Source organism: Lissotriton vulgaris, chromosome 2_1 (genome assembly GCF_964263255.1).
Source record: "Lissotriton vulgaris chromosome 2_1, aLisVul1.2, whole genome shotgun sequence".
Taxonomy (NCBI): domain Eukaryota; kingdom Metazoa; phylum Chordata; class Amphibia; order Caudata; family Salamandridae; genus Lissotriton; species Lissotriton vulgaris.
In genome coordinates this window covers 63,428,609-63,442,454 of record NC_141687.1, presented here as the reverse complement: position 1 = coordinate 63,442,454, position 13,846 = coordinate 63,428,609, and the positions used below count along the sequence as shown (strand labels likewise).

The 13,846-nt window shown below is 48.7% G+C and overlaps 2 protein-coding genes across 2 annotated transcripts in view; one reads left to right on the top strand and one right to left on the bottom strand.

Moving 5' to 3' along the window:
- Nucleotides 1–12,976, bottom strand: part of LOC147729574 (uncharacterized) — a 31,816-nt gene extending 18,840 nt beyond the window's left edge. Inside the window, exon 1 of the mRNA XM_086954010.1 lies at nt 12,442–12,976. Within this exon, the coding sequence (XP_086810136.1) occupies nt 12,442–12,966 (525 nt within the window). The 5' untranslated portion in view covers nt 12,967–12,976. The remainder of the gene's footprint in view (nt 1–12,441) is intronic.
- On the top strand, nt 1,997–2,411 carry LOC147729575 (ATP synthase F(1) complex subunit delta, mitochondrial-like). Its single transcript, XM_086958411.1, has one exon. It carries the CDS (start codon nt 2,097–2,099, stop codon nt 2,409–2,411), a length of 315 nt encoding a protein of 104 aa, XP_086814537.1. The 5' UTR covers nt 1,997–2,096.
- Nucleotides 12,977–13,846: the final 870 nt, after the last annotated feature.

The window sequence follows — 13,846 nt, the reverse complement described above, 5'->3', positions numbered from 1 at the left end:
ATACAAGGCAGCATGTTACAAAAGCAAACGTTACGGTGCATAAGGCAATAGTGACAAGTGTGCATGTATCAAGAGCATACAAATTACAAGTGGTAGCAAGCGATTCATAACAGGTGGAATAAAGCGACATGTGTGTATGATACAAAAGCGTACAAAGTACAAGTAGAGGTATAATAATGCCATAAATGGGTAGAACCTGTGGTTCTGAAAATTCTGAACCTGTGTTTTAAAATATCATTTTTCTGTTATGAATTTGGTATCAGCGAACCGCAAATGACGAATGCAGTATGTAGGAGTGTTTTCATCATGTTACACCAATGGATTCACTGTGTATTTGAAGGTTCTGTTTTGAAGCCTTGGGTTTCATCTTGTAAATAGCAGCCATTTTGTGCATTGCCCTTACAGTAGGCTCTCACCATGGCAGAACAAGTATTTAAGGACATAACCTTAGCATGGGTTTGTGCTGACTTCTGCATGACCTGACGAAAGCTGACACTGTTGCTTGAGGCTAACCTTGCCAAGCCAGTTCCTGCGGGTGAGAGGGTTGTGAGGGGGGTGAGGGTGTGAGGGTGAGAGAGGGTGTGTGAGGGTGGGTGAGGGTGAGGAGGTGTGAGGGTCCGAAGTAAATGCTGGTAGGGCAGACATCATAAGACAGAGAGAAGGGACTGGTGGTGACTGCGTTGGTCAGTTTCCGAATCAGGAGGGGCAGAGTCAGCACAGTCTGCGAGGGTAAGAAATGTAAAATGTAAAAGCCTGTGCTTCCCATGTAGTGAGATTCGCTTTGTGTTCGAGCAACAATACTGCCACATCTTGTCATCTATTATTATCTGGAAGTCCCTTTGCCAGGCCAGGCGTGCTGTTGTGCACTCATGTGCCCTGTGCGTCATAGCTATTCTATAGATGTTAGTGACTATCTTAGGAGGGGAGTTTGATTTAATGACGTATGCTAATTCGGGGATTTCTGAAGGCTACTGCATATCCTCTCCGAACTGCTCCAGCATTGCACGCTGCACCCGATAAAACTGGAATCGCTGTAGCTGCGTGGTCACCTCTGCCCCCTCCTCTACCTGTTCCCAGGACTTTGGACTTGGAAAAAATCTCCAGCGATCTTAATATTCAGCTCATGCAGAGCTTTAATGACTCCCTATCCCTGCGTGGAGCCAGCCATCGAGCCCACTCTATATGCATAATCAGTGGCGTCACTAGGGGGTGCGGAGGGGTGCGGACCGCACCAGGTGACACCATCACATGGGGTGACACCCCCATGTGATGATTATTGTCCAATTAGGCTACGACGTTGACGACGTTCGAAATGTCACTAACGTGACGTGGCTCCGGGATTCAAAAACTTTATTTGCATACAGATTTCAGCGGTGGGCGCATTAACCCAACGAGTTGGACTGACTAGAACACCATGCGATATTGAGGGAATGCATTTCTAAGCTGAACAGAATGTCCCCGTTTTTATAGCGCTCGTCCTTAAACCTGTTTCTAAACGCTCCCAGTTTTCACTAACTGCGCCACAATAAGATCGACGTTTTCCTTGGATCACACATTTTTGTCTACAGCGGAGCCAGGATTTTAACCTATGTCCCCTTGTTCTTTAATGGCATCATGCACTTAGACGTCACCATTCTTGTAGAAGTGGAAGAAAAACACCTCCATTTACAGACTCCGCGTGTTTCTAACCTCGTTTTGCTTTCGTGCGTAGAAGTGGCTCCGAGTTTGTGAACTGCGATTGATTTTGAACTGGTGCTTTTAAGAATCCTCGGATCACACAACGCCGGTCTGGGGAAGCTGGGATTGGAAGTTATCTATGTCGACATTTTAACAATTAGTATTAGGGGAAGGATTTGCAGCTATTACTCCCCAGAGCAGGAAGTGTTTGTGCACAGTTGGCATTAAATATCGTGTTACAAGCGAGCGAGGTTCACTGCCTTGCGGAGACGGCGGGTTCTGTGCCTTGACCCAGACAGCTTCTGTCTTTCTGGCTTCCGGTGCCAGTCTTCCCGTGTCCGCCATGCAGCTGTCAGTCGTCCGCCGCCTGCTCCGGCTCCGCGCCCCCCTCTGCCAGGCCCGGCGAGCGCTGGCGGCAGATGCGGCCCCCCGGGGGCCCACAGCCCATGAGCTTCACCTTCTGTTCCCCGGCGGAGGTCTTCTTTAATGGTGCAAGTGTGAAGCAAGTGGATGTCCCCACCATGACCGGATCCTTTGGTATCCTCCCTGCTCATGTCCCAACCCTCCAGGTCCTGGCCCCTGGTGTCGTTACCGTGTTCAGTGATGAAGGGGTTGCTTCCAAGTACTTTGTGAGCAGCGGCTCGGTTACGGTCAACCCGGACTCCTTGCAGCTGCTGGCAGAGGAAGCGTATCCTTTAGACATGCTGGACACTGTCCCAAATAAGGTGCAGTAGAGCTGCAGAGAAGTGTCAATTGAAAGCTCCGTAGAGCTGCTGAGAATTGCTGGTCATGCCCCAATAAAAGTGCAGTCGAGCAGAACAGTGCATTATTCCCCATTGAAATCTCTGTTCAGTTGATGACAAGGGCAGGGACGTTCTCTAAGAAGAGATGGCCATACATCTCCTAGAGGAGGTCCATCATGGATTCATGGGGTAAGTCATGAGGGGGTGACACCATGAGTTACCCGCACTGGGTGGCACCAACCCTAGTGACGCCACTGTGCATAATCAGCATATATAGTAATGCTCCTGCTTGCTGCCGTAGTAAGCAGTGCCACGCATGTCTAGTAGCGTTCATTGAGTCGAGAAGGCCAGTCTTGCGGTCCGCCTTCTCAAAAATTGTCGCCGATGGTGCTTGTGGAGCAGCAAACAGCGTCTCTAGACGCAGAAATGGTACACGCTTCCCCATGTATCCAGGTATGTAAATGTGCGAACTGCGCCACCCTGTAACAGAGCTAAAAATCCGGTGCTCCCAGGCCTCCCATACTATAGGGTAAAAGGAGGACCCTCCATTTCCACATAAAGCCCTGGTGACACCACGACAATGTTGCTGCTCCTGAGTTCCGAAAAGAGAAGAGAAATATAGAGAGAAAATGACTCTCTTTAAAGGACTTCCCTTCCCCTATAACGCTCGGGAAAAAAAATGGACCGCCTGTGCCAGGGCACAAAACAGAGCCTGATAGAGACCCGTTCGGGGCCTCCTTAAAAAAACAGCTGGTGCTCAGACCCGGTGCGACCCGGCCCACTTAAATCCCTGCCAGAATCACAGGATGTTCAGTCTCGAACCCAGTTCCCCGTATTGGAAGTCCACCGCCCTAGCAGTTAGGCCAACTCCTCTCCCCAGTAGAAGAATTTAACGCTTTCCACCATATACAATCAAGCCCCTTTGTTCTGGTTTCGTTTACGGTATATTAGCTCACATTTAAAATTGTACATGCGTAATCAAATTAAAAAGACCTGCATTCCATTACAATATAACATTATAAATGCATTTTATTTGTATTAAGCTACTTTTATAATACAAGCTTAAATGTTTTGTACATGAAGCATGAATAAAGTAGACATTGCATCACAAAACACGCATAAAATAGACATTGCAGAGCCATGCAAGTGGTAATTGTAACTGTATTTATATAGCGCTTTCTACCCCAGGCTAAGTATTAAAGCGCTTTACTGCCAGTAGCATGCTACAACAGAACCCAAGGTCAGTGTTTAATGTAATTGTTAATGCTAGTAGAAAGTCAGGATACCTTTACTTATCATGCGTGTCCCCAAAAGTGACAGGTCTGTGTGTCACCAAAAGTGACAGCTGGTGCCCAAAAAGTTTGGGGACATGATGAGTGTGTGGCAGCCCTACCAGGAGATGAGCTGTGCGGTGTGGCTCATGGTTTGTGTCAGAGTGTGAGCAGGGGTTAAAGGCTTTGTTAGGTGAGCAGAGTCATTTATGGAAAAGGATTGTGTTCCTAGGGGTGTGTGCAAAAGTGTCTTCCTGGGCATGTTTTAAAACTGTGACGGCAGTGCTGTGACAGATGGTGTTTAGGCATGCTGAGCTGTGAATGTGCCGGCCGTCCTCAAATCCCCCACCCCCAAGGGTGGCAATGGGAGGTCCATGAAACGCTTGTCCTTAAAAGTGACAGGAAGTTTTTGTCCTTAAAAGTGACAGCTTGTGTGCAAAAAGTTTCGGGACATGATGTATGTGTGGCAACCCTAACCGGAGCTGAGCTGTGTGGGGGTGTGGCACAGGGTGTGTGTCAGATCGTGAGACAGTATTAAAGGCTGTGTTAGGCTAGCAGGGCATTTAGGTTATGTAAAGAGAAATGTGTTCGCAAAAAGTGCCTTCATGTAAGAGGGAGATGCCTGGGCATGTTTAGCATGTGAGCAGAGCAAAGATTACAGCCTGCAAGAGACACTCGGAGACGGACACATCTCTCTCCCCCTCCTCCCCAGAGAGGCCATTGAAAACTTGGTTGACCAAGTGGCATTGGTGCAAATTCAGGACGGTGAGTGTAAAAATTCAGTAAAAAGGGTCAAAATTCAGGACAATAGGTAAGTTTTACAGACACATCAGAGGAGGTCGCACAATCGTATATAAGTAAGCCCCGCCATATCCAAACATATTCAACCATTTGCCATCATGTATCTATCATTTTACTCATCCATCCCTTCATCCATCCTTTCATGCATCCATCCATCCACCCTTTCACCCTATTCATCTGTACACTTATCCATCCCCTATTCTTCTCCTCATCCATCCATTCACTCATCCATCCAGCCATTTACCCTTTTACCCATCCAGCCATTCTTTCACTTACTCATCCATCCACCCAGTCACTCATCCTTCTATCCATCCTCCTTTTCTCTCTCCATCGACCCTTTCACTTAGTCATCCTTCCTTCCAGCCATCCACCCACCCATCCATCTACTCATCCACTCATGAATCCATCCATTGACCCTATCACTCATCCATCCTTTCTCTCATTCATCTATCCTTTCACTCCTTCACTCATCTATTCATCCTTTTGTCAATCTACCCTCCCTTTCACTCACTCATCCATCCTTACCTCCACCCTTTCACTCATACGTCCATTCATTCACCCATGCACTTATCAATTAATCAATCCATCAATCATTTCACTCATCCATCCACCCACTCGCCCACTCACTCACTCATCATCCACCTTTTCACTCATCCATCATTTAACTCATCCATCCACCCATTTACCCATCCACCTACCCGTCCACCAAAACATCCAGCTATTTACCTTTTCTCTCATCCATCCTTCCACTCACTCCTCAATCCATCCATCCTCTCTCATTATCCATCTATTTAATTTTTCATTCATCCATTCACCATTTCACTAATTCATCCAGCCATTCCTTCATTTACTCACTCGCCCACCTTTTCATATTAATTTTGAGCTGAGCCTTTTTGAGAAGAGGCCCATCAAGAACTTCACCCTCACTGCAGGAGCCATTCCAGGACTGAGACAGAAGCCACCCAGGGCAGAGACAGGATCCACCACATGGGGGACAGGAGCCATCACAGAAGGGGGAACAGGATCCACAGGGGTGGGCATGCAGTATTCTAGTATCATCTTGGTCTCTTCCAGGGTGGGGTAGGGCTCCTCACCCCCTCCTGGACTTGACAACGAGAAGACAGGCTCTTTCCAAAATGTTAGTTTTGCCCCCTCCCCCCACTGTGATGTACAGTACTTAAAGGAGATACTCCAAGAGAACGGATTGAACTGATTGTCCTACTTACTTTGTTAGTCAGTGTGGGTGCGATTGTGCCTTTTCTCTTTATTTTATTACATTATAGACTGCATGTTGAAGAACCGAGGTTTGCTTACAATTTAGAGACAGTAATTAAGCTCTGTGAAGAGAACCACCTGCTGCCTCGGTGTAATCAGGGCCGGTTCTAGGATGTTTGGGGCCCTGGGCAGAAAGTGAATGTGTGAAATTGCAGAGACATCTGAAGCTGCAGCCCCTCCCTCTCAGTCACCTTCGAGCACCTCTTAACAGCTCATCCAGGGCTGGAGGTGTGAGGGTTGCCCTCCCGCTGTGCCTCTCCAATGCTGCTGGGGGTCTGAGCTTTGGTACAGCATCGGAGTCAAAAAGGAACGTGGGTGGAAGCTGTACCGGCTTTAGGGTGGTGCGACCGGTGCCCGGTGAAAATTACGGACAAATGGCGTCCGTTAAAAAATCCTTCACGGACAACGGACAGACGGCCGAAATTACAGACTGTCCGTGAAATTTACGGACGGTTGGTCACCCTATTGAAAAAAGATCACAGCCGATAAGAGACACTCTGAGACAGACACAGATCTCTCCCCCCTACCCACAGAGAGGCCATTGAAAACAGATCACAGCCTGCAAGAGACACTCTGAGACAGACACAGATCTCTCCCCCCTCCCCACAGAGAGGCCATTGAAAACAGATCACAGCCTGCAAGAGACACTCTGAGACAGACACAGATCTCTCTTGCTTTCTCCCCAAAATCCCTTTCCCAAGAGAGGGGGATTAGAGGGGGATAGAAAGGAATATTTCTGTGAATATTTCTGTGAATATTTCTGTGAATGACCTAAAACTTCTAACTCAAAGTTCTTCCACTCTGCACCCCAACACTACTGCAGCCCGCTTTACTGATTTTACATGAGATGGGGAGACTCCTCGATAACACCGCACACATTCAACACCGCCGGGCTCAGGCCCGGCCCGAAGGACGCCTGGGCGTGCGTTTCCGTCTAGGGGGTGGGGGGTGGGGAGTCAGACAAGAGTTAACTCGAAACACGTGTGCTCACATTTCTGAGCAGGGGAACATGCTTCGAAATAACAAAATGTCAGGCCACAAGCTCACCCCTCACAGGGACCACGACACTGAGCCCCGCCTGACTGAAAGCACACTTCAGGCTGGCGGGAAAGACCTGATCACAGCCCCATGTGGAGGCGAGGCCTGGCCACATCAGCAGTCATTTCATTCTGACAACGGCACATATGGTACAAACATAACATTCATTTTTAGTTCTCGCACCTGGCGATGCAGCGTGAAGCGCAGTCGCCAGCGAGTCCTATAGTCACCAACTATGCTTTCACAGGCTTTCAAGGGAGATAGGAGATGGGCACGCGCAGGCTGCAGGCCGGACTGGGGCACGGGCAGGCTGCAGGACGGACTGGGAATGTTGACGCGCGCACCGTGCGCATCTCCTGTCCCCCTTGAGAGGCAAGGCACTTTCACTTTCCATGCCCAAGACGTGTCAGTGCACTGGCACGCCCCACTCACCGGGCTACTGGGCAATGCGACAGCGAAACACACCCCGCCTCTCCACTTCACCCGGGCCCCCTCCTGGGACCCTGGACTTCTCTGGATTTCCACCGCTACTGCGGGGCTCTCCCTCCCTCATGGGAGCCTCGCATCAACGAGCAACACCGGCCTTTTCCGGCCGTGTCACAGGCCCCGCCCATGTCACGGGCAAGGATGCCTGACTTCCTGGTTTCTCCCCCGCCTGCAACAGTGATTTTGTGCTTGTTTATTGTTCTTGTCTATGAGGAGGCACAACATTTAAAAGTTTTCAAACCAGGTTTAGTTGGCTTCACTTGATTTAAGTTTAAGATTGTAGAATCGCTCTGGTCTGGTGAGGAAGACACGCGTGGTTTTTAGTTGGCTTGGTGAGTGAAGGGGGATGCAGAAAGGGGCAAAGTGAATGGACAGCATGAGGTCATTGGAGGAGTGAATTCTGCAGTCGCTCTCTCACTAAATTGCTTCCAAGTGGAGACAAAGGTTCAGATTTACATTTCCGCGCAGTGCTTCATTCCTAGAAATACCCCTGCGTGCCTGGGTGCCCGGGGGTTGCTGATGGTTCGCCTCTTATTACCGCTCTTGTAATCACTTGTTCAGTAGACAGCATCTTGCTCACCGCTCCCCACCTGCTTGCTGTCTGTTTCAAATACCGGCTTTGTGTTTTTAGGTGGCTTCTGTTGGCGCCGACCTAAAGATGTCTATAATGTTAGAGAGGAAGGTTGAGCTAACTTCTTTTTAGACGTGCCCCCAGTATTTTAGACGTGCCCCCAGTTATTGCAATCAGACTACTAAACTAAAATTCGGAATGGATGCCTCCCTCACATTACCCCACACAAATACACACACAAGCGCTCAGCGAATACCGGTAAGGCAGCGGGTGTAGTCACCTGGTCTGCTACTGGGTCTTCGATTTTCATCACCGCCACAGAGTCCAGTTACTACACTGACAGCCAGAGGCCGGCTAGCATGGGGAGAGTCAAAGCTTCCCAGCTGACTAATTCTACCCAAAGAATACCTGGGCTAGGGAAGAGTGACTAACATGCCAGGCTTGTGGCTTGTTGTTCCTATGCTCTACCAGCCTTTCAGATGTGACCGCCTGTTCCAAATCTTCAGCTTGTGTGTTGCACAGATGTCTCTGCAGTGTGCCCGTTCATGTGCACTCCATCCTTCCACTATCAACAGGCTGGTCAGGTTCCTGATGCAGGAACAACCCAGTTCCAAGCACCCAGTGAAGGGCGGCACATTGGAGCCCTTGACAAATCTCCAAGGGAACCGTGCCTGACTTTTCTGGATGCACATACCATCCAACCCAAGGCTTACCACACATTGTCTCAATCCATGTTTGCACCCCTCTGCTATAGCATACCTGGACTGCATCGGGCTTCCAACATCATGCTGTACCAAACACCACCACTACTGTACATAAGCATTGCAATCTCACCCGTGAACATTCATACTCCTACAGCATACCCTAATCTGCACCCTCACACACACTGCATCCTCACACCCTGCACCCTCACACACTGCACCCTCACACACTGCACCCTCACACACTGCACCCTCACACACAATGCACCCTCACACACACTGCACCCTCACACACACTGCACCCTCACACACACTGCACCCTCACACTCTGCACCCTCACCCTCTGCACCCTCACACACTCTGCAATGGAACATACACTCCAAATACCACTCAGTACCACATAATTACACGCCAAATAATTACACTGCACTCAATGCAACATACACTCCAAATACCACTCAGTGCCACATAATTACACGCCACATAATTACACTGCACTCAATGCAACATACACTCCAAATACCACTCAGTGCCACATAATTACACTCAATATAATTACACTGCACTCAATGCAACATACACTCAAATACCACTCAGTGCCACATAATTACACATAACATAATTACACTGCACTCAATGCAACATACACTCCAAATACCGCTCAGTGCCACATAGTTATATGCAACATAATTACACTGCACTCAATGCAGCATACGCTCCAAATACCACTCAGTGCCACATAATTACACGCCACATAATTACACAGAACTCAATGCAACATACGCTCCAAATACCACTCAGTGCCACATAATAACACGCCGCAAAATTACACTTCTCAATGCAACGTAAATACACTCCACATAATACCACTCAGTGCCATATAATTACACACCTCATACTTACATTCTACTCAATGCAACACTTTATCTATCTATCTGTCTATCTATCTATCTATCACCCTGCTCTGTCTATCTATCGCACTGACTCTATATATCGCAATCACTCTATCTATTGATCGCCCTCCCTCTATCTATCTATCGCCCTCCCTCTATCTATCTATTGCACTCACTCTATCTGTCTGTCGCACTCACTCTATCTATCGCATCACCACAGCATCACTCCGCACCACCACAGCATCAATCTGCGCAACCATTCAACAACAACTGGTTCAAATATGTTCTCTCAATGTTTCAAGCTTTATTACAAATGTCACAAAAAGATGTTAATATTTCACTTCTGTTCTTGGATTTTCATCACAATAAAATACAATGAACATAATCTTCACAAAAGTTATTTACAAAAGCTATTGCCATTATAAAATAATAACTTTTTTAAGTATTAATCATTTAAAAAATTCAAAGCCATTTTTATTTGTTATATCAATACATCTAAGTCACGAAAATTCAACACATATTGCATTACAAATGCTATAGGTGTCACATTTGCGAAAGTTAAAATATTGGCATTGTAAATGACAAAGCTATTCATTTCGCTATTTTCAAAACCAACACATAAATAAAAAAACTTGTCATTTACAATACCAGTAGCTCAAACTTTCCTAATGCGAGACCTTTTGCATTGCAGATGCTTATTATGTTAATCTTGACAGAAGGGAAGGATTGCATTGCCCTGGACATGCACGCACACACACCCACAGGCACACACACACAGGCACGTACACACACAAATGCTTTCACATACACAGGCAAACACGCACAGATGCACACACAGAGATGCGCACAAACGCCCAGGCACGCGCACACACACGCACACCTACACATACACACAGGCAAGCAAACACAGGCACACATACACATATGCGCACACACACCCAGGCACGCGTGCACACACACACATATGCACACACACAGATGCGCACACACAATCAGGCACACAGAGATGCACACACGCCCAGGCACGCACACACACACAGATGCGCACACACGCCCAGGCACGCACACATACACAGATGCATACACAGGCGCACACATACATACACACATAGGCATACACACATACACAGATATGCACACACCCAGGCATGGGCACACACACACAGATGCGCACATATGCCCAGGTACGCACACACACACACAGATGCGCATACACGCCCAGGCATGCACACACACAGATGCGCACATACACATGCACACACACATACACAGGCGCACACACATAGGCGTGCACACATAGGCGCGCACACAAACACAGATGCACACACACACACAGATGCGCACATACGACCAGGTACGCACACACACGCAGATGCACACAAAGATGCGCACACACGCCAGGCACACACATACACAGGCGCACACATACACAGGTACACACTTAGGCGCGCGCAGACATAAGCACGCACACACAGGCGTGCACACAGACAGATGCACACACACCCAGACACAGATGCACACACACACACAGATGCGCACATACGCCCAGAACGCACACACAGATGCACACACACACACCCAGGCATGCACACCCATACAGATGCGCACACATACACAGGCGTACCCACACACAGAGATGCACACACACACAGATGCGCACATACACAGGCACACACATACAGACACACATAGGCAGGCACTCATACACACATGCGCGCACACACACACAGATGCATTCACATACACAGGCAACCACACATAGGCACGCACACACACACAGATGCATTCACATACACAGGCAACCACACATAGGCACGCACACATACACAGATGCGCACACACGCCCAGGCACGCACACACACAGACACATATGCACACACAGACACATACATGTTTCCGTTTACGAGGCTGGGAGAAAGAGTTAATTCTAAACTCCCTGAGTGTTCACATCTAAGACAAGAGCAGAATTTTCTACAACAAAACTGCCCAATCAGAGGCTCCGGCAGGAAGTAGTGTCAGAGCTCCAAGGGGCTGAAAACAGCATTTCACACCAGCAGAAAAGACTTAACCAGAACTACACCTTGAAAGAGAGGCCCATCGGGGTTTGCTGTATTCGGACGACCGTAAAAGGGACACAAACATAACATTCTTTTGAGTTACTAATGACAGCAGCCCCTGCTATTTTCGATCCCCCCCTAACACCCCTCATGCTCTTGCACGTGACGCTACAGAGCAGCCCGAGTGAGAAGAGCATTGTACTTCAGCAGAAATATCTGAATTAGACGCGCATCTGGAGGCGCCAGCAGGGCTTTACATGGAATGAAACAACTGGGGCAGATGCAAAAAGGGGCGTGGCTTAAAAATATACGCGCATAGTGCCCCCCCACCCCCCAGGTATTTTGCTGCTTCTGTCATTGCCCCCAGATATAGAATACAATAAGTAACATTACACCTACAACAAGCCTGGACTATTGGCTTGGTCATTGGTTCTAAGTTGTGTAAGATAAATAAGAAACAACCTTGGCTTCGTTGTATAGAACATTGTACATGCTTCAGTTTTGAAATGATGAGGCTGTGAGGGAACCCGTCTCTCTGACATTACCTCATATACAGTGATGGGTGGCACTGCGGCAGAGTTAACATTTATTTTTTTCACCCTGAGGGTGAGGGCAAAACCGGAGAGTCCGATAGGAACTCGTCTCAGCAGCTGCTTTTTAGATCTGCTGATGCTGCGTACCAGCAGGACCCGCCCCACTTAAAACACTGGGTTCATGGTAAAAAACAAAAGCTGTAATATGTTTACCCAAGTCTTACCTGTCCATATTTGTCAACAGACCTCATTCAGGCGGGAAACTCCAGATCTCTAGAGCAGAAAAGTGGCTAATTGTGGCTGTCTCCTGCCTGAAATTGCCTCTGCTGTAACAGAAGTCAGTAGGACGGATGCATTCTCCCGATTCAGTTTTTTTTTTTTAATCTCCCCCTTACCTCTTCTGAAATGTTGGCATGTGTGCCCATCGGTTCCCGATTTTCGGCCATGCTATTAAATGAAAGCTGCTCTCTGGAACGTTTGACGCAGACGGGTGGATGGACTGACGGACTCCGCATCTCACCAGGTCGGGGGACCTGTGCCAGGGTTGCCGGGCTCCGCATCTCACCAGGTCGGGGGACCTGTGCCAGGGTTGCCGGGCTCCGCATCTCACCAGGGCGGGGGACCCGTGCCAGGGTTGCCACGCTCCGCATCTCACCAGGGCGAGGGACGGGTGCCAGGACTGCCGGACTCCGCTTCTCACCAGGGCGGGGGACGGGTGCCAGGACCGCCGGACTCCACTTTGCACCAGGGCGGGGGACGGTTGCCAGGTTTGCCGGGCTCCGCATCTCACCAGGGCGGGGGACGCGTGCCAGGTTTGCTGGGCTCCGCTTCTCACCAGGGCGGGGGACGCGTGCCAGAGTTGCTGGGCTCCGCTTCTCACCAGGGCGGGGGACTGGTGCCAGGTTTGCCGGGCTCCGCATCCCACCAGGGCGGGGGACGGGTGCAAGTACTGCAGAGGGGGTGGACCGGGGTTAACGGGTTATCAGCAGATGTGCCGTTGCCTTCCCACTCTCGGAGGCTGAGCTGTGCTGGAGAGCGTTCCCGGAGACCTGCCCTTTTATATTAGGAGTCTAATCCGTTCCCGCCAAATTCCCAGCTGCTTCGGTCCACATGTTGTAAAAATCATTTGTTAAACCCCTTTTGGCCTCATGCCCATCTCGGACGCGGCACAGTCTGGAAGTTTCTAGGCTCGTACACATTGCGAGTGTGTGTTGTATTATTATTAACGAAGTTTTCATCTAGCAGGTTGCGTTCCTTTCTGTCAGGTACGGGGAGATTTAATAATTTCCCAGAATGTACAGCGTCGCTGCCGAGACTCGAACCCCGGTCCCCATGTTCCAAGTCCACCGCCGTTAGGCCAAACCCTCTCCCCAATAGAAAAAATAAGCCTTCCATCACATACAATCAAGCCCCTCTGTTGGTCTTTCCTTTGCGATATATATTATTTTACGTGTAAAATTGTACTTGCACACTCATATTAAAAAGACCTGCGTTCCAATACAATATAACATTATAGATGTATTTTATTTGTATCATGCTACTTTTATAATACATGCCTAAACCTTTTGTACATGGAGCATGAATAAAGTAAACATTGCAGAGCCATGCAAGAGATAATTGTAACTGTAATTATATAGAGCTTTCTACCCCAGGCTAAACATTAAAGCGCTTTACAGTAGTATAAGCTGATACCATTAATCGCCATTCATGACCGGAAAAGTGACAGGTCCCCCCCAGGGACCCCCGCCCCCCTCAGAGTGACCGGAAAAAGTGAGTGGTTTGTCCGGAAAAGTTGACATG